Source organism: Zootoca vivipara, chromosome 15 (assembly GCF_963506605.1).
Source record: "Zootoca vivipara chromosome 15, rZooViv1.1, whole genome shotgun sequence".
Taxonomy (NCBI): Eukaryota; Metazoa; Chordata; class Lepidosauria; order Squamata; family Lacertidae; genus Zootoca; species Zootoca vivipara.
Window position 1 is genome coordinate 41,278,683 of NC_083290.1, and position 20,929 is coordinate 41,299,611.

General features: G+C 44.5%; 1 protein-coding gene across 3 annotated transcripts in view; it reads left to right on the forward strand.

Moving 5' to 3' along the window:
* The window catches only part of ADRA1A (adrenoceptor alpha 1A), a 74,009-nt gene extending 54,416 nt beyond the window's left edge, over positions 1–19,593 (forward strand). The window contains exons 3-4 of one of the 3 annotated variants that reach the window (XM_035139287.2): positions 514–929; positions 16,727–16,865. In XM_035139287.2, coding sequence (XP_034995178.2) covers positions 514–929; positions 16,727–16,738 — 428 coding nt within the window. In that variant the 3' untranslated portion in view covers positions 16,739–16,865. Of the gene's footprint in view, positions 1–513 lie in introns of all 3 variants that reach the window. The other 2 variants (XM_035139288.2, XM_035139286.2) reach the window with 2 other exon arrangements.
* Positions 19,594–20,929: the final 1,336 nt, after the last annotated feature.

Sequence of the window (20,929 nt, forward strand, 5' to 3'; positions counted from 1 at the left end):
AGGAGAGGAGGAATGTATAGTCAATAGAAAAGAATGTAAACAAAGGAATAGAGAGACATAGCAGGTAAAGTGACTAGGAGAAGGGAAGCATGCTGTAAATAGTAGGAGGGAATTTTTTCTTTGTCTTTGCTTTTTCTATTTATATTTTTGTTTCTTTTTTTATCTGTTTTTTCTTTTTCTCATTTTTCTTTATGTAAGCCAATTATTATGATTTTGTACTCTTGTACTTACAAGTTATATTTTGTTGAATGACTGGATTTGAAATATTTATGATTTATATGATTTATATGATTTATTTAATCTTTATGTTGAATGAGTGGATTTGATATATATGATTTATATGATTTAATGATTTTGTAAACATTTTTAAAGATCAATAAAGTATATTTTTAACTTTAAAACAAAACAAAACAAAAACTTTATCCCCTGCCACCCCTTCTTTGTTAACTAGTTGATAATCAGGAATTGTGCTTCTATTATTTCCAGTAATGGTTCATATATTTTCAATTCCAGGTTCTTTCTTTCCCGAGAGCAAGCCCTCAGAGACCATTTTTAAAATCGCATTTTGGCTGGGATACCTGAACAGCTGCATCAACCCCATCATTTACCCTTGTTCAAGTCAAGAGTTTAAAAAGGCATTCCAAAACGTTCTAAGGGCCCAGTGCCTCCCACCACGGAGGTACTCAGCCAACAAATATTCCCTTAGCTTCAACCTCAATCATGCAAGCAACCACGTCGCCGAAGCACCAAAAGACGTTGTCCGCATCCCTGTCGGCTCCGGAGAAACCTTCTATAAGATTTCCAAATCGGACGGTGTCTGCGAGTGGAAACTCTTCTCGGCCATGCAGAGTGTGTCCACCAAGAGCACAGCCTCAAGGGATAAGGCCAGCTGTGTGACAGCCAAAGTCAAGAGCAAAGGTTTCCTGCAGGTATGCTGCTGTGCAAGAACATCAGGGGAAAACATTGCAAAGGACCAGAGAGTGCCCACCATTAAGATACACACTGTCTCTGTCAGCGATAATGGAGAGGATATTTAGAGGCATCCATCATTCTGGTGGGACCAGAAGAGGTTTACATGCAGTACTTCAATATGGGCAACCTAAGGAGGGGGCTGCTTTTTATGGAGTAGTACAGAATGCCGGCAATGGAATGATGCTAAAGTAGAACAAAGCACGTGAGCTTCGACTGAATCCAAGTTATTGAGGGAATCTAAGGCAAGGTGATTTAAATCCCATTGAAATCTGTGGGGTTCAGAAATGGGACCACTTGAGGCTGGACTTCTTCAAGCGATTCTGCTATTATTTCCTTGCTATTTTCAAGGCTCTGTGGTTCAGTTAGTTTTATTTACAATTGTTTAGCCATTGCATTCTTCACTTGGGGGTGGGGGTGGAGAAAAGTGTTGTGGCGTATCCTACAATAGAAATCTATGAATATCTGTTATTATTTTCAACACAGGAACTTCTTTCTGGCTCTCAGCTTTTATGTTGTGGAGTAACTTCATACACCTAAAGGGGGAATTTGACAAGGCAGAACCATGAGTTAATTGGAGAAATGTGATGGTCTTTTAAGTTGACTCCTTTCTTTTTGTTGATTCCAGTCCTGTGAAACTTCGGACCATATAGCTTAAAAGACACCAAAAGGGTAAGGGTGGGGGACTTCAGTCCCAGGAGGAGAAAGCAACCCCCTAGGCCTCTCTAACCAGCCTTTGAGGCTCTTCCAGTGGTACATCCCTTCACCCGGGCCTCTAGTTGGCCCTGCTCCATACATCCCTTAATTGTTTTTGCCAGGCTGGAATATGTCATTGAACTGTGATAATGCCTTTTGCTTGCCTGGATGGAGAGGTCTGGGGACAGGGGACCTCTGCCCTTTATATGGCTGGAATATAGTCTACTGCACAAAGACAAGGCACAGCCATTGCTCCCTCCACTTTTGCCTCTGGCCCTGCCCACTACTGGCATGTGGCCACTGGAAGGTTGTCCATGGAGAAATGCAGCCCCCGAGCTTTCCCACCTTTGCAATAGGGAGTACACAGCTCAGAAATGGCCCTGATTCTGCACTTGGCAACAACAGTTCAGAAGCTTGTGTTCCCTTCATATGGATGGCAGACTTGCTGAGAACTGCTTCTTCATTCCATGTGGTCAAAATGTGGGAGGGGAAACACTACAATCACATAGGCAATGAAATCTTATGGGCGTTTATGATAACAAATCATGACGCTCCCTCCTTCTGGGGTGCTAATCAAGTGGACTAATCCATATGATTAGTTCTGCCCATGTAGTTATAATATTCACTCACAGGACATCATCAAAGAGAAGCAGCTCCCACAATTTGTGGTGATGTGAAGTGGGCCTTATTCCCTCTCCCCCTCATAGGGACCATTTCCTTATCCCAAGAGCATTTGCAAAAATCTCTGTGTATCATTTTGAAGCTTCACCTTCTCTGTGTTCCTCTTTGTTGCCTGCCTTGTACTGTAGTACATTCGTTTTTTTGAAGTGCAGGATGTAATGGTGGAAAATATTCAGTAGCAAAAGAATGTATCTTTGTCGTAATAATGATGCCAAGAAACTGCCCTCTGAGTTTGTGGGGCAATTTCCAGCCCCTTCACCAACACCAGTTGCCTTTCCTTCGTACTTTTTGACTCCATCCCGTCCCATGGGCCACACCTGTTCCTTCAATAGCCTACCTCTACAGACTTTAGGTCATTCAATCCCTTTTGCTTCCTTTTGGCATTTCCAACCATTATTGTTGTCATACACACATGTGCAATAGGAAATAATTGGAAACTGTGGAGATTCATATTCTGCAACACTGGAGGCTAGTCCATTAAAGAGAACGGGGCACTTCCCTCAGCCAGCCCCTACCTGCCTGACTTCTTACATACAACCACCCCAAGGGGAGGCCTGTGCTGTTAGGTCCCTCTTTAGTCCCTGCAGACTTCAGCAGGGGGGGGGGGGAGATGGAGACAAAACCAGAATTAGTTGGCTCTGCCTTTCACTGCTCTGGCTCCGTGTACTGTTGGCCTCCCTGCCTTCCACCCTACCAGTCCAAATTGGCACTAGCCAGCACAGCACTGCAAGGCAACCTTATCACATGCAGAATTGTGGAGCAGCAGGATTTACTAAGGCACCAATGAACGAGAGGATCAGATCCATGTGATGTGGTTTATTCAATATGGGGGTGCTTGTTGAACTATTGATGAGACTAGGGTTTAAGGCAGCCTTTGCCACAAGTCAGCATCCAAAGATTCAATCTTTTTAAATCATGTCTTGTGCTGGAGATTGGAGAACATGGTTATTTGGAGCCATCTCAAGGAAACAGAAGAGAAAATGCATGAAACACTGATTCTGTAAGATTCAGAGCCTGTCCACATTTCTGTTTGTCCTGTGCCTAGAAAACATGAGTCCAGGAGAATTTCCACTTGTCTCATATTTCTAGGTACTGGTCCAAGCAGTTTTCTGTTTGTCTCACTGCATTCCCTGGGAAAACCCATCCTTTACTGCCAAATTGAAGCAAACTTAAATCTACACTAACCTTGATTGACATTTGCTCTGATTCAGGTAGGTAGCTTAGATCAGGTTTGATGGTGTCACAAAGAAGCTTCTATTCCCCCCTCCCCCCCCCCCCCGCCCCCAGGATGCATCTTTACTACAGGGTCGATTTAATTTATGTTTTCCTGCCAAAAAAAAAAACTGTTCAAACTGGTTTCTTAGATCCTTTCTTGGTCCTGGATTTCATAGAGTACCCTAGGGAAAAGGGATTGAATTTAAACAAGTTCATGTATGCTGTATAACTGTGCCCATAGGGATTTTTTTCAATTGACTTTGGCTAAATTAAATTGCTTTTTGTGGGATTACCAAAATATAAATCAATCCCCTGCAACAAGGATGAAGCAATTTATCTTTCAACTGTTGACGTCAATGAGAGTATTTTACATTAATATTTTTTTTTTAAAAAAAAACCATGTTCCCTCATTAAACCAGATTACCTGAATTTGGATAATCAGAAACCTAAACAAACAGGAATGAATAGCAGTCGCACAATGCGTAATTCTGAATAACTTTTAATTTGTCCATTGAGCTCTATATAAGCAAGAGCTTCCTACACTAGGTCCAGCATTGGGAAATGTCCCCCATGTCATTGGAACTGTGGAACTGAGGGTAATGGGGACTCCTTTGCTGCTAGCTGGACTCTAAGCTGATACACATATACATGATTTATTGCTTGATGACCAAGTGGGTGAAGGGGCCATTTCAGATCAAATGTCACACCAGAACTTCTAAACCATTTAAAATGCATTGGAAAGGATCCAGATTCAAGCACTAGACATGTGTCTACTCACATGTAGAGAGCTTGCATGTAGCAACAGAAATGGGGCCATACTTACAGCAACAGAAATGGGGCCATACTGAATTCCCATCACATGTGTTGATATTAGCCCTATTAAAATCAGTAGGACAAGTTGCTCATCATGATGGCCTTAAGTCCAATTGATTCTGATAGTACTAAAGCAAGGCTAACTTAATATAGATTTAAGCCAATGCCTTTAAGTGAAGTCATCTCACATGTTCAGCTGCCAGTCATCATGTTAGACAAATAAAACACTGAAAAGGCATGTCTGCATTATCTAGGGCTGCCATACGTCTGGAATTTCCTGGACATAGCCAGGATTTGTCTGTCAAAAACGGTGTCCGGGTAGAATTTTTGGAAAGCAGCAAAAATGTTCTGGGAAGCCCGGGCATATGGCAGCCCATATCAGAAGTGTAGAGTTTTTTGACAATTTTCCTTAAAAAAAGAGGTTAAAAATCATTTATTTATTTACTGAGATTTTGCAACAACAACAACAACAAAAAGCTGAACAACTTTTGTGTCTGGGCTTTCACTTTTTGAACTATGACAACCCTAGCACAACTTCAGTCTATATATTGGACCAGGAATCTTATGTTTATTTTTTTAAAAAAAAAATCTACAGATTTTGGGTTGCCAAAGTTTGCTTTCTCTCTGGAGAGCCTAACATGAAAAGCTTTTCAGATAACCTCTCTTCAAACCATGCCAGTGTCATTCAAAGATTCACAAGACCATACATATTTATAACAGCTTTTCCCATTTTGTTAGGGACATCGAGAGGCCTAACAATATGGCTGTCATTTTCCTCCCTATTGCTATAGCCTCATAGGGATTATATATAATGTATTTTAGACACTGAAGGACCAAAAGCAGTTCACAGTAAATGTGAGGTTTGCAATGTAGTAATTGACCTTTAAGGAAGCTTGAAAGTAATTTGATTTGGGTGTTTTCCTCAGTTTCAACCTGTCAGGAGATTTCTACACCCTTTGTAGAAAAGAGGTAAAGTACACATTTGGAATTAATAGTTCTCAGCTCTGTACACCACACGCTATCTATAGAAATAATCTGGCAATTAACTTTGTAGTGTAGGCAGAAAATGCATCTATAGCATCAGAAGAAAATGGGATTCAATGCAGTAAGCGAACTCTAAGAAATGAATTGAACTCCATGCTAATCCTTAAATCTTCACAATTTCCCAGTATCTAATAGATAGGAAGCTGCTTTTTCTATTCATCCAGCTAGCTTATTATTGTTCTGCAATAACTGGCGGTGGCTTCTGAAGATTTCAGGCCGAGATCTCTCCCAACCCCACCAGGAAGTGCTGGGGCTTAAACCTGGGACTTTCTGCATGCAACGCAGATGCTCTGCCACTGAGCTACAGTGCTTCTTGTTTTAAGTTACAGGGAGGCAGATTCTGGTTGAGCATTAGGAGACATGTCTTGATGGTATGGGCTGGAGGTCTCTAAGCAGAAGCTGGGCAGCCATCTGTGAGGGGAGCTCTAGCTCTGGATTTCCAGTATTGAGGTTGAGGTTGAGGTTGAATTAGATGGCTGAGTATGACAGCAGTATATTCTGTGGCCCTTACAAGGAGAACTGGGCCCTGCCCTGGTTTGGGAGGCTGTATGGCATAGGCACCAACTCCTTAGGGCTGAAGACACCTCAGCCCCCTAGATATTGTTTAGTAGGGGGCTCAGCATCCACCCCACAAGATTGAGAGGGTGGAGGAGGCTGAGCACTGAGCAGAGCAGAGCACAGCACTGGGATAGGCCCAGTTTCTCCAGCTTCTGGCATGGGGCATGGAGTGGAGCTGCTCCTTCTTCCCCATGAGACAAGGCGAGCCAGGGCACTGCCAGCCCTCCTGACTGCACCGCCACTGCCTCCTCCTCCTCCTCCTCCCACCACCATGGACATGGGAGTCTTGGCAGTAGCAGCTGCAGTGACCTGGGCGAGTCTGGAAGCAGGCAGCCCTACCATGGCTGGGGAGCCCTGCTGCAGTGCTCTGTTTCTGCTGCTGACTCAGACTGTGGCTGCTGTGGTGGACACAGTGGCAGCACCCACCCTGGCCGTGCCAGCCTGAGTCATGCCACAGCCTGGCCCGCAGGAAACTCGCCTAGTCCCTGTGTGTGATCACAGGTGTGATGTGTTGCTAAGGCCCCCACCCACCCACCCAGTGTTGGGCCCAAGCTGGCACCTCTGGCGTGTGGCCCATCACCCGTAAGCTCCCACTTCCTTCAAAGTCTGGCCCTGACCCTGAAGATTTTTGTTCAGTGTCTGTCCTTCTGAACATATCTTGGTACATGTTGTGAGCTGGAAACTGTATCATGGCATTCAGAGAAGTGTAGACACACACACACACACACACACACACATTCTGCCCCACACATTAGTCTAAGCCCATTCATATCAAAATTCATAGAAATTGAATTCCTCCAGCATTTCTTGTTTCAACATTATCATTCTTTTCTCAGCTCAATTCATTACCTCTTACATTAATGCAATCATTGCTATTATTTTTATGCTGGAGGGCTTTTGTGCAGAATTTGTTCTCTGCACATAACAGTGATCTGGGCATCTTTCTTGCTCGCATGACTTGCTTACTATTTTGTCTGCCAGCAAGCTATGTTGAAATCTTTTTACAATTCACAAGACAGCAGGGCACAATTCATACCAGAGTGCCTACTATGGGCCATTAACTTTTCTCTGCATGCCAACCATTTTTTATGCTGGGAATCTCTAATGCTATTTCCCCCCCTCCGGAATCATAACTGGGAACCAGATTCTACCATGACAATTTGAAGAATGTCCTATGTTCCTGTGTTTAACTGGTAGAGTATACTGGCTAAAGAAAGTTACCTCTGCTTCAATGTATAGGGAGACTCAGGCCCAGGGGCCAAATGCCACTTTCCTAACCTCTCTGGCTGGCCTTTAGGACTATTTCCAGGCCACTACCTCTCCCCAGCCCTCCCCCCCCCATGCTGCTTTGCACTGTCCTTGAGAGTTTTTGCCTGGCTAAAATGTGTCTTCAAATTCTAGGACTTCTTCTTGCTTGTCTAGATGGAGCAGGGGCAGGCTTTGGCAATCTTAAGTAATATGGTGCCCTGTGCGAGGCCAGTATTTGTTGCCCCCAAATGGCTCTTTTCAATAATGGATCTTCTCAATTTTGTGCCCTCTCGGCTTGGCGCCCTGTCCGAGCAGAACCATCCGCACCGTCCTAAATTCAGCACTAGATGGAGGACAGAGCAAGCTATGGATAAGGGTGCACAGAATTAAGCCCATGATACAAAGGTACAATTAGCTCTGAACCACTTTTGCTTCTTGCTCCACCCACTGCTATCACATGACTCCCAGAAGCTGGACTAGAACAGTGGTGTAGCCGGGCACAAAATTCTGAGGGGGCGCAAGCAGGCACTCCCACGCAGGTGCCAGCTTCCATAGGGACCCGGCAAAGGGCTCAGGCCCACGGGCAGTGGGTGCAGATGGAGGACAGTGGGCAAGGGGTGAGTCCAGCACAACCTGGCCAGGTGCTCCTCTCTGCGGGCAACAAGGGGATTCTCCCACCAAGGGCTCCCCCCTGCACGGACAAGCAGGTAACACAATGTGGCCCTGCTTGGCTCCAGGGTGGGTGGGGGTGTTCCAATGGCTTTGGCACTGGCAACCCATGCTATGCTGCTGGACCAGAAGGGAGTGTAGCCCTCAGGCTGCAAAGAGGTTCCCAAGCCCTAGTGTAGGAGAATGCTGGCTATAAATAGAAGCTGATAGTATACATTTGAAGGGGGGGGCATTTCCATGATGCATTTTGGGAAAAGGAAAAGAAAAGAAAAGAAAAGAAAAGAAAAGAAAAGAAAAGAAAAGAAAAAACTTCAGCGGGGGATAATAAAGCATATGATTTGCATGCAGAATCAAACCTTTCTCCTGAGGGACTGCAGATTTTAATGAGCATTAAAATTGCTCATTACCTCAGAAAAGATAGTGTAGAGTTGGAAATGGTTCAGAAAAGGGCAACCCAAATGATCAAGAGGGTGGAGCAACTCCCCTATGAGGAACAGTTACAGCGTTTGGGACTTTTTTTAAAAAAAAATGACATAGAGGCGATATGACAGAAGATTATAAAATTATGCATAGCATGAAGAAAGTGGATAGAGAAAAGTTTTTCTCCCTCTCCCATAACACCAGAACTCGTAGACATCCAATGAAGTTGGAAGATTCAGGACTGATTATAATTATTTAATTATATGTATTTCAGCTGCAGGGAAGTAGACAAATTCAGGGCTGGAGGATCTACAATTGTTTTTACTAGAACCCCAATGCCCACCACCTAGACCCTGGTGCAAATGATATAAACTTAGAAACAAATCATTCTGAATTTGTAACAGAACTGAACAAAGCTCATTGTCCTTCCCTATAAAAATCCCACTTCTGATTACCACCAGTCTTCTTATTTTCCGCAATATATTCATATTGCAAGTCACCCACGGATCAAGACCAGCAGATCAAGACCTACCTTCTGCTCACCCCTGGTTTTATTTTGTCACAGTTTCTGGGGTCCATACCTCCTCAAAATGGGAATCAATAACCCTTGGGTTACTACCAGGCTAGGGATACACCAATTTGTTTGCACCCCACCCCACCCCCGCATTTTAAGTTCCATTCTTCACATCTCTGCACAAGCTTGTGATTTATTTATTTCCCGGGAGGGGGAGATCAACATGAAAATGTATTTGTGTGAATTTCTCCCAAAATGCACATTTTCCTATGCATTTTCTCCTAATTTTTGCAAGCAATTTCCACTAATTTGTGCATTTTACTGTATACCTTTCCCTGTTATATACATTGTTTGGTTGGCGAACTATACCACAAAGATTCAGAAATGTGCAAATTTCAAAGGAGCACAATTTCAATTTGTGTTTTGTTTCAGAAATTGCAAAACAGGGTATTTCCAATGCATTTCAAACTAATTTCTTGCTCATTGCTATTCCCCATCACCTGCATTCTGAGCATTCATTTTGATCTGTTTGCAGGCAGGTTAGACAACATCAAGCCTTATTCACAGCATCCAGTGCATTCTCCTGTCCTTGGGGAAAGTCTGATCTTTTGGGAAAGCAGGTTTGTCACACAAGGCCTGCAAATTAACTTTAATGGCAAAACCTGAATTTGCCAATATGCAATTGAATCCCACTCTAAAATACTGGCCATCTGTAAGTGCACCTGCTATAATAGCCCCCTCCCCTCCCCTCCCCCACTCCACACACAAACCCCAAATTGTAAATATATAGCAGGGGAGTTTTTATTGAGCTGTACCAAGGTTTGGTCATGCTGTGCAGTCCATCAGACATTAATCCTAAGCTAAATACTCTGCTTCTGAACTAAAATGTTATCGGGAAGGTGTCAGTGTGTTTGCACAGGCTAAAATTAGAAAAGTGACACTCCTTCCTGCATCATTCCATGAGGTGTGAAGGTCAAGGTTGGATTGATAGAGTGCCCTGGCCTTGGAGGGTAGAGGCTTGCCAAATAAATCCACGGAGGAACCCTGCAACCAATGACATTTTGTGAGTTGGAAGTAATTTGCTAAAACATTTAATCCCAGGATTGTGGTATTCGGTCTCACAGTTCTGTTATAGGCTTCCTAGACAAAATTTGCTATTCCCAGAGTGGTTTAACAGTCAATCCCTCTTCCCAGGGAATTCTGGGAATTGTAGCTCGGGGGGGGGGGGGAGAGAGAGGAGTCTCCTAACAACTCTCAGCATGTTTAACAAACTATGGTTCCCAGGATTCTTTGGAGGGAAGTCACGACTGCTTAAAGTGGTATGAGACTGCTTTAAATGTTTGCTACAGATAGAGCCATAGTGGTGGCTGGTGGAAAACAGGGAGGCCAGCAGTAGGTGGTGCCAGAGTCAATGTCAGGTGGAACCAACTAATTTTAGCTTTGTCCCTGCTGAGTTCTACATAGAGAACCAATGGGGCTGATGAGAAGGAAGCTGACAGCCAGGGCCATCCCCTGCATTGGTTGGAAGAAAGAAAGGTCTGGGATTGGTGGTGCAGTGCATAGCTGCCAAGTCTCCCGTATTCCCTGGGAAACCCCCGTTTTTCCAGCTACCCCCAGCCAAAAAAACAGATTTTTTTGTTTTTTCCTGGTTTATTCTGGTGCAGCGACCATTTTGGAACTGGGCGGAGCATGCTCAGAAGCGACTTTTGAGGCTGCTTTGCCCAGTTCCGAAATGGCTGCAGTGCGACTTCTGGTGCGGCGGCCATTTTGGAACAGGGCAGAGCAGCATCAAAAGTCGCTTCTGAGCATGCTCCACCCAGTTCCAAAATGGCGGCAGCACTACTTCCGGTCTGCTACTTCTGGTCCAGTCCCTTATTTCTCAGGCCGGAACTTGGCAGGTATGGTGCAGTGTCCCATTCACCCAAATGCACCAGCCTCCACTGCCTTTGCTCCTTAACCTGCTGCTGCTCCACAGCCAAAGCATCATATACTGCCAAGGAAACACCTTCTATCCAACTGCTATATCTAAAAAGACTGTCTCTTGTGCACCCATAATGATTACGGGGGGGGGGGGGACAGTGGATTTCTCTGCTCCCTAAGTTAACAGCATCTCTGGAATAATGAGTTGTCCTCCAAACTGGTGTCAGGGACTGGAGTCCTTAGAAAGCTACCAAGACACCAGTACCCTCTGGAAGGGCCAGTTTTAATCCTTGATCTGTCACAGCTGCCATTGCCTGCTCACTTGCTCAGCTAAGAGCTCTCTAAGTGAACAGGTGACATGCGAGGTGGAGGGGACATCTCCTAAGGAGAGGCCATCCCACCATGGGGATCATGCCAAGGCCCACCACCCAAACCTGCAGTCAGCCTTCTCCTTGTTTGAGGAGACCCTGGACAATATGTCCTCCTTAAGGACCTCTTCTGCCCCTCTCAGTGGTGCCTGACTAGCTTACGTGGCTGCAGCGGCAGCTGTACAAGTACCAATGGATGGCTGTGTCTAGCCACTCTATACAGTAAATTTCTCACACTGCCCAGCCCAAGCCTAGACTGGACCTGACTTGGCTTGCATTTCAGGGTCAGAAAAATAAATAAGGGGGTAGGGCAGGAATTGTCAGTGAGCCCTGTGAAGGAACTGGGGCCCTTGAAATTCCCCAAGGACAAGAGGTGCTGACACCATCCCTGACGGTTCTTACTTTTTGAAGTGACTTTGTAGAGCATACAGATAGAGCAGAAGTGCTCCATCATCTTTGGGTTAAAAAGATCCTGAGTAGTATTGAATTACTTTGCAGAGTTAGCACACAGCATGAAGCTGACTGTGCAATGGATCCTTTGCTGAGAGATGGCAGCCTTACCTTGGCTGCAGCCACACAGAGATACACTTGCTGTGGAATAATGAGAAAGGCTTAGGGTTTTTTTTTTTTAAATAGGAAAGGCATACTTGGGTAGAAAAGGTTCCTAGCTCTTACTAACTAAGGTGGAGGTACAAAGGACTCTTGCACTCCACAGAGATCAATCCAAAGATGCCCTGTCTCCAAAAGAGCTGAAACAAGAGGAAGGGGGAGGCACAAAGTGAAGAGCTGCAACCTGAGAATGTCAGTAACATCAAAGGAAAGGTCATCAGGAAGATCAGGGAGAGCCTTTAGGAATGTGAAGGTTCCCTTCTCTATAATATAACCTCATGCAAACCCCTTAGCAAGCTGAGCTGCGACCCAACACTTCCAGTGGATATTGCAGAACTGCTGCCAGTTCAGTGGATATTGCAGAACTGCTGCCAGTCAGAGGAGATGGTACCAGGCTTGACATGGCAGAAGGCAGCTTCACTTGCAGGGAGCTGTAGCTATGCTTCACTCTTGTGCTCCCAGAACAATCCAAAGTTGCAGCCAAACCCTCACACCCTAAGAGGTAGGCTGACACCCTGATTGCAACTCAGTAGTAGTACATATAAAAAGGTCCATCCGACTCGGGTTGCGGCGCTCATCTCGCTCTATAGGCCGAGGGAGCCAGCGTTTGTCCGCAGACAGCTTCCGGGTCATGTGGCCAGCATGACAAAGCTGCTTCTGGCAAATCAGAGCAGCGCACGGAAACACCGTTTACCTTCCCGCCGGAGCGGTCCCTATTTATCTACTTCCACTTTGATGTGCTTTCGAACTACTAGGTGGGCAGGAGCTGGGACCAAGCAACGGGAGCTCACCCCATTACAGGGATTCGAACCGCTGACCTTCTGATCAGCAAGCCCTAGACCAGGCATCCCCAAACTTCGGCCCTCCAGATGTTTTGGACTACAATTCCCATCATCCCTGACCACTGGTCCTGTTAGCTAGGGATCATGGGAGTTGTAGGCCAAAACATCTGGAGGGCCGGAGTTTGGGGATGCCTGCCCTAGACTCTGTGGTTTAACCCACAGCGCCACCTGAACAGCCTTATAGAACTTGGTGCCTTCCAGAAGTTTTGGACTACAGTTTCCATCAGCTTCAGCCAGCATAACCATACTGGGTGTGGCTGGTGGGAGTTGTAGTTTGAAAGTTCTAGAGGGCACTAGGCTGCTGAAGGTCCCAGGTTCAGCCTCTGGCACCTCCAATTAAAAGTGAATAGTGCCAGGTGGTGGGAAAGATTATGCTGTTAATCCAGAGCTCACTGGTGGCTTTGCATCCTTAAGGCCCCAGGGTCAGTTCAGAACTAGAAATGTCCAGTACCTGAAATCCTGGAGAGCCTCTGCCAGTCAGTGTAGAGTAGCCAGTACTGACCTAGATGGACAAATGGTCTGATTCAGTATAAAGCAGCTTCCTAGGTTCCTGTAGGTGAAACAAACAAATACTCACCTGGCATGAGGCAGACTTCTGTGTTCCTAACTACTGGACAAAGGTGAAATGTTTTCTCTTTTCAGAATACAGTGGTACCTTGGGTTAAGTACTTAGTTGGTTCTGGAAGTCCGTACTTAACTTGAAGCGTACTTAACCTGAAGCGAACTTTCCCATTGAAAGTAATGGAAAGTGGATTAATCCGTTCCAGACGATGAAAAACACCCCATAAAACAGCAATTTAACATGAATTTTACTGTCTAACGAGACCATTGATCCATAAAATGAAGGCAATAATCAATGTACTGTACTATAAAATAAATAAGGCAGTATTGTAGATGAAAAAAAATAACATTTCCAGTGGTACCTTGGGTTAAGTACTTAATTGGTTACGGGGTGCCATTTGCATCCCAAAAAGTACTTAACCCGAGCGGTGATAGTGCACGTGCGCTAAGCGACGATAGAGCACTTCTGCGCGAAGCGCACAGAACACTTTGCGCATGCACGCGTGGCGGAACCTGGAAGTAAACACTTCCGGGTCCGCGGAGTACTTAACCTGAAAGTACTCAACCTGAAGCTTACTTAACCCGAGCTATGAGTGTAATAATAATCTCACAGCTGTCGGCAATCAAAGAGGCTCCCTGCTCATTAAGATGTTCATTAAATTGATGGACATCTGGATCAGTGATTACAAAAGCTATTTCAAGAACCGTGTTTAGAGAAGGGGGAGAGTCCTTACAGTGACTGTCAAATTCAGAGAATCAGCTGGATGACAAACAGCTCTGTAGACAAAAAGATCCATCTTACCCAAGTTTATTTGTTAAAATATTAGGAGCCACACTGTGGGGTAGGTAGGTGGGTGTGTTTAAGCCAAACTGGAGGAAGGGAGAAAAGAGAGAGAGATTCTAAGGAAATTGCTTCCCAAAATGTGCATATTAGGCAAATTTGTGTTCAAAAATATATTTATTAGATTTATATCCTACCTTTCCTCCAAATAGCTCAGGGTGGCAGCATACCTATTTTTCCATCCCCATTTGATCCTCACAACAGCCCTATGAGGCAGGTTAGACTAAGAAGCAGTGACTGGCTCAAAGTCACCCCATGAGCTTCATGACTAAGTAGGACTTTGAACCATGGTCTCCCATGTCCTAGCCGAGCCCTAAAACTTCTGCACCACACATACATTAGGAGTAATATGCCCCGCAATGCCGATGAATTTTCATGCAGACTTTTAAAAGAAATTTTTGCAAACTGAAGTGAAGGTCAGAAATGTGAGACACAGAAAGGGACAGATTTGGCCATCTCCAGTTGTAGTGGTTAGAATTGTGGTGTTTATATGCTCGGAAGCTGCCCCAGGTCGTTCTGACCCTTAAAAATATATAGTCCTCTTTTTCTTTCCTAGAAAAGACTGTGCAATATTCTTTGTTTAGAGTTTAAACATAACACATTACTAATATGAGACTGGCAGACTTAGGAGACTTTACAGACGTATTCTGAGGCACATAGCAGCATAAAACAAACTCCTGCTGCTCTCACAGTTAAACTCACTCTCTAACACTCTAGAGTTGATAAGAGACCTTACTGGAAAACTGCTTACTGTGGTGACACCATAGGATTCTGTACTACACTAACTCTTTCCATACATAGCATTTTGGATGCAGCACTCCCACAAGAATGTCAGACTAGAACTGTGGCGACCCTGGTTCAAATCCCTACCTGGCCACACAGCTCAGTGGATGTCCTTTGGCTAGTCACTTTCTCTCAGCCTCAAATACATTGTGGGCTTTTTAAGGAGGGGGAGACTGTAATGTTTGCTGTTCTGAACTCCTTGCAGGAAGAGCATGATAAATATGGTGACACTCCAAGAGCAGGTTCTGTTTTCCCACCCCCAGCCCTTGAAACTCCTCCATCACGTCTGGGAGCAGCAAGCTAGCTTAAAGGGTGAAGAAGACGAAGGCCATGTGGCACACACAGTTGTATTCTTCAAGTGGAACAGCAAAGTGACTCATCAGGAAAGGCTGGGGGGCTCCCACCACTTCTCCCCAACATCTTTCACCTGAGACAGTTGCCTAATGGTAGGAACTATCCTGAATTCTGCCACTGCCATCAAAATTGTCCCAAAGGCATCTCATTTTATTGGCCTGTATATGGGACTAAAAGGGTGTGTGCGTGTTTTTGCTTAACATTAATGAAAATGGACTTCTCATATGTAAGGAAACACCTAAAATGCCAGCATTAAGGCTATAAATTTTCATAGACCCTTAATACTCTTTTAGCCATCTCATGTGCGTACACTAATATTTGAACAACTTTTTAAAATATGGGATCGCATACCTTTCCTCCAAGAAGCTATGTAAAGAATCTTCTTTTTTAAGTTTTGTACTGCGGCCAAAATAGAATATAATTCATTCCATTTTCTGGGCAACGTTTTAATAGGAACGGACAAGAGGTTTGCAGAGCTGTGAGACTGAGCTTCCATTTCTGATTTCTGATAACCTTCTCTGACTCAATAAATGGTTTCAGCACATAAATGCAGGCAGGGCACTGACCTTTTCACACTCCTCAGTGTGATCAAATTCATTTATTTGAATCTAGTCATCGGACCATTACAAAGTTTAAACAGTATGAATAGGAGGCAAGGCAACTTTTCAGCCTTTTGGCCAAGATCAATACCTCAATTTTGTGACCTGGGGTTCTGCAGAATAGACTACATTCCAAGTCAAATTGATTTAGTGGGGTCTCACTAATAGAGTTTTTCTCTTTCTGTTTCTGTATACTATAGAATCATTAGCAGGAGTTCCAAGGGCGTTTCCACACAAGGTTTTTTTGGGGGGGGCAGTTCTACTTTGTCCTCACACAATAGCTCTATTCAAGCATTCATTTCTAAATACATGGGACTAGGCATGAGTGGGACTGTCCCCAATTCCTTGATGCTATCACACACACTAGCAATGTCCCCCAACACACAATTAATCAACCAACTTCTGTGTGAGCTAAGGTTTCTACCAGTCCCTATAGAGCAGGAGTGGGAAACTGGTGGCCCTTCAGAGGCTCTTGGACTATGCTTTCTGGGAGTTGTAGGGCCGCAGGTTTCCCACCTCTGGCAAGAGGACATATTAGCAGCTCCCTGGAGAACTGAGCTGATTGTGCTTCGGATGGGGAATGTTGCTGGTGTGCATCTTAAGTTGTTTAAAATTGTTTTTAATATTGTGTTTTAATGTTGTAACCCACCCTGGGACCTTAGGATGAAGGCCAGGAAACAAATACATCATCATCATCATCATCATCATTAAAGGGCTTGTTTCCACTCATTCCTTGTTGTATCTGGAAGTGAATGTGACTATTGCTTCTAAGTCATGGAAGCTAGACAGTGCCTATGTGCAAAGTGACCCCATTTCCCATCTGTCAACATAGTAGACAAAGTGAATCCTGGCAACATACATGTCTGGGCTGATGCTATAAGAATGACTTCGGTTTAAATGTTCTCTCTGTCCTGCTCTCCTCTTGTTCCCATTCCACAAGTCCCAGCAAAGTGCAATCTGTGTCTCTTTGTGAAAAAGACTGATAGCCAAAATCAACCATGTTTCCCCATCTTTCTTTGCAGGGCAAGTGTTGAGCCTGTTGAGGCACATGAAAACTAGTGTGGTGTCTTTCCATGTGTTGTCCCATTGCAGAAAACGTGTTCTGTTTTCTTGGATTGAGAACCAAGGCACACATTCTGAATTCACAGCACAACATTTTGGACATGCATCTGTGACATGTCCTGTTAGGAACTTCTGCTGCTCTGCTGGAAATAGGTGAGACTGGAACTAGAGGTTCAGCATAGAAGCCATGGGATCCCCAAACCTGTATTTTCCACTGACCGTGGATGTGGGCACAGGGACATTTGGAGAGAAGAAGCAGTGGGCTGGAAGAGAGTTCATAATCCTTCAGCTTCCTTGAGCAGCTCCCCTTCTCTGTTGAATTTTAGCTGGGCTTACGGTTGCTCAGACAGAATATTGGCTTGGGGTGGTGCCTCTGGGGAGGGATTGAAAAGGGAAAGTGGTGTGTGTGGGAAGAGTCATGGCACCTTCTCTTCATTCAATTGCTTCTTTTCCAGGACCCCTCCATTCCACATTCACCAATAAATCTGGGTTGGGAATCTTGGGTAACGCCTGGGTTTCTGCTTCAGAATTCTACAAAAAAAAGTCTGTTGTGCAATTCAGATTCATGCCAATGGAATTTAGGGGGGGAAACTCCAAGTGCATTTTGGATGTTGTTTTCAGCGTTAATGAATTTTCTCTATCATGCCATTTTTAAAGATATTTGTATCTCATTCAACATGGTGCAATTAGTGCTTATTGTTACCTTGAACACAGTTCATTGTATTTGGAATGCTAACAGGTTGACAAATAAATTATTGCAGGAATGCATATTTTGCGAGTAATTATTTGTCTGTAATTATTTTGGTGGATTGTGATATTATATGGTGATTAATATAAGAGCAATGGAGCATCATTTATCTTTTGGGCCCTGGTCTTCCGGCGTCATCATCAATCCTGTTTATTGCATAAACCTTAATATTAACTGTCTCAATTCAAAATGGGTTTGTGCTTTCCAATAACTTTAGAGTTGTCTGAGAGCCCTCTGAAAGATCAGAAAGAACCCACCTATTAAAAATCAAGATGAAGGAAACTAATGCCAAGGAAGACATCAGTCAGGGGTGAGGCTGGATGACCCTCAGGTCCTTTCCAACTCTATGATTCTATGATTGCCCTGGTTTCACTACACTGTTGTTGTTGTTGTTGTTGTTGTTGTTGTTGTTGTTGTTGTTGTTGTTGTTGTTTTTCCGGTTTATTCCTCCTTTACAGCAGTGAAAAGCAATTGTCCTCAGGCCCAGGAATCTGTGTAACCTCAAGATATTAAAAACAACTGAAGTAGAGGAACTAAACACATACTTCAGATCTGAGAGAGGGATATCAGCGCTAATGCAACTGTAGTAGCATACACAACATTACTCATGGAGAAGTTCAGGAACATGATTTGGGGGGAAATTAAGATTCCATCCCACGCTTGAGCAAGTTTATGGAGCTGTTTCAAAGATTGGAACAATGCCTTTCAGCTCTGTAATTTCTGTTTTGATCTCTGCTTTAAAAGACCTGGCTGCTCTGTTCCTGCCACCTGCAGAAGGCAACCTGCAAGGCTGTAATGATAACAAAAGCAAGAACAGAACGGAGAATCAGAAAGCTCTATGAAATGCAAACCTGTAGGAAATATGTCACCACCAGATCTAACCCTAACCCTCCACACCACCCCTGAGGCTGCCTTTCAAAAGCATTCCTGCTTCTTGATGGCCAACTGCAGACTTGGGGGAGGGATTCAATTGCACACAGAAAAGTCAGCTTCATGCAACTGAAATGGATTAAAGTGCTTTGCCACTCTAGCACAAGACGTCCACTTTGCAGGGGAAAGTGGACTTTTGCAGTTAGGAAAATAGTGGAGAAACGCACTGAAAAGTGTGGGGTAAATGAATGTTCGGCAGAAAGACATGTAACCTTCTCACAAACAAATCAGAGCATAAGCGATGTTTCCAGAACGTATGCCAGCAAGGGCCCTCATCTCCTTCCAGCCTTCCTTCGCCTCCATATGGAGCATTCATCCTAATTTACTTGAGCAAGGCTTACATGGAGGTCACACTAACTAAAAGTCACCGAGGGTTCAGCTGCTCCACAAGATTTGGAGGGTAGGGTTTGCGGTCCACTAGCATTAGTTGTTGGATTATTATTATTATTATTATTTAAATATTTGAGGGGCCAGGTTCCCCCCCCCAAGGTTGATGGGTATTGCCATTCAAATGGTGTGTGTGTGCCACATCATGTGATCAATTATGCAGGGTGGGGCTTACCTCCCCCCCCCCAATATTTTATTCAAGTTGGCACCCCTGACACCACACTGTTTTTTGTAGGTTGTTAGGCACATTTATTGCCTGTTTTGATACAGAAGTTTGGGGTGTAGATATTCTAAACAATTAACATTAGGTATTTCTATCAACTGAGCCTCACCTGCAATTTGAAGTGTAACAGCCCAGACCATCTACCATCTCAGTGACAACTAGGCCTAAATCAATCTGCAGTACTTTAGTGTTTATCAGTGACTCAGATGATAGTATCACTTTTCCTTGTTTATTGGCTGGGTGCCTCTTAAGCCAAATGTTCCAAAGGCTGTCATCTTTCATGATTTATTCCTTGAGAGAGATACTGTACTAGGGAATCCAGAATGTTATTCCAGCATCAGGAATGCTCAGAGTTTCCGTAGAGAATCATAAAATGTTAGAGTGATGCTACTTTTTGGAGGTCTGAAACAGGACATAGGTTAAACAACCCAATTTTCTAATTGTGCTTGTATGTCACATAGAGAGAGACATCTATAGTTTCGCTGAGCAAAGCCCCTTTGAAATATTAAATTATGTTCATAGCTCTCCCACTGAAACCAATGACTGTACATTTGACATTCTAGAACAATTTTCAAAATCATAAAGAATTTGTCTCCTGCTGAAGAGAAGGCATTTATTCATTATTTCTGTAGCACTTTTCAGCATGTGCAATCCTGAACATTCCCATGTCATTGATTTGATGTATGTTTTACATGTACCACTTGTGCCTGTCTGCAAGGCATTGGGGTGGGTTTCCCTCCTTTGAAATGACAAAATGATGCAAAACACCCACACCCTCCAAAAAAGAATATTGAACACATAGGCTTGTATCCAATATAGTGCTAAGCAGCAATGGAGCGCATCTCCATGCTGCCTGGGGCCGGTGTGCAAGTATGTATGAGCGCACCAGGGTGGGGTGGGGCAGAGCAAGGAGTGGAGGACAAAAGGAGCCCACTGTGACCCCCCAGCCCCTGTGGCCGCATGGGTGACACCAGCCCAAAGCAGCATGACTGTTGCACCCTTCTTGCACCAGCTTCCCTGGATCCAAACCTTGAAGGCCTCTTGGGGAGGATGGTGTGGGGAGGCAGCAACCACCTGCCCTTTGATTCCAGTCTCACTCGAGAAGCAACAGCCATGCCACTTGGGGCTGGTGTCATCCCAATGGCAGCAGGGGCTAGGCAGGTGTGGTGGGCTCCATTTGTCCTCCGCCACTCACTCTACCCCCACATGAGGCTGGGGGTCCCCACTCCGCTGCCCCCCAGCAGCCCGTGCAGAGGGGAGCCTTGGTTCCTCTGACACCAGGAGAGGAGCACCAGGCCACAATCCACAAAGTCTACGTCCCACTTTCTTCTCTCTCCCCCCTCCCCAATATTTAAAGTTATTTGCAGTTTGGCATGCTTGCCGGAAGATATTTATACAATCTAAAAGTTATGCATCCAGTACTGAGGCAAATCACAGTTTTAAGTCAGTTCATAAACTTGAATGCTTATAAAAATAATCATTAGCAGGTTTTTATTTTTTCGTTCTTATTTCAGTCCCTGCAGATTTTCTCCTTGCAGTTCAATAGAGTACTAGCATCCAGTGGCGGACCTCCTCTTTACCACTCTGGTGTGGATCCAGTTAGTTTATTCTTCTTAATATTGTCTTTTGACCCCATCTAATTGGTCTGAATTCCTTTTATTTTTGGAGAAGTTGCTGCTTCAATGGCGAGCAGTTTGCTGTGGGTCTCAATTGCACCATGTGTCTGTGCTCAGTCTTGGAGCTCCCGTGGCTCCCTCTGGAGCTTTCGGAGTTCCTAGAGAGTGTCCTTCGACATTGCTGGACCTTTCAGAATCCAAACTTTCCCTTTCAGGCTTTTTAGAGAAAGTCCTTTGCCTGTGCTCTCTTCCTGCCCCC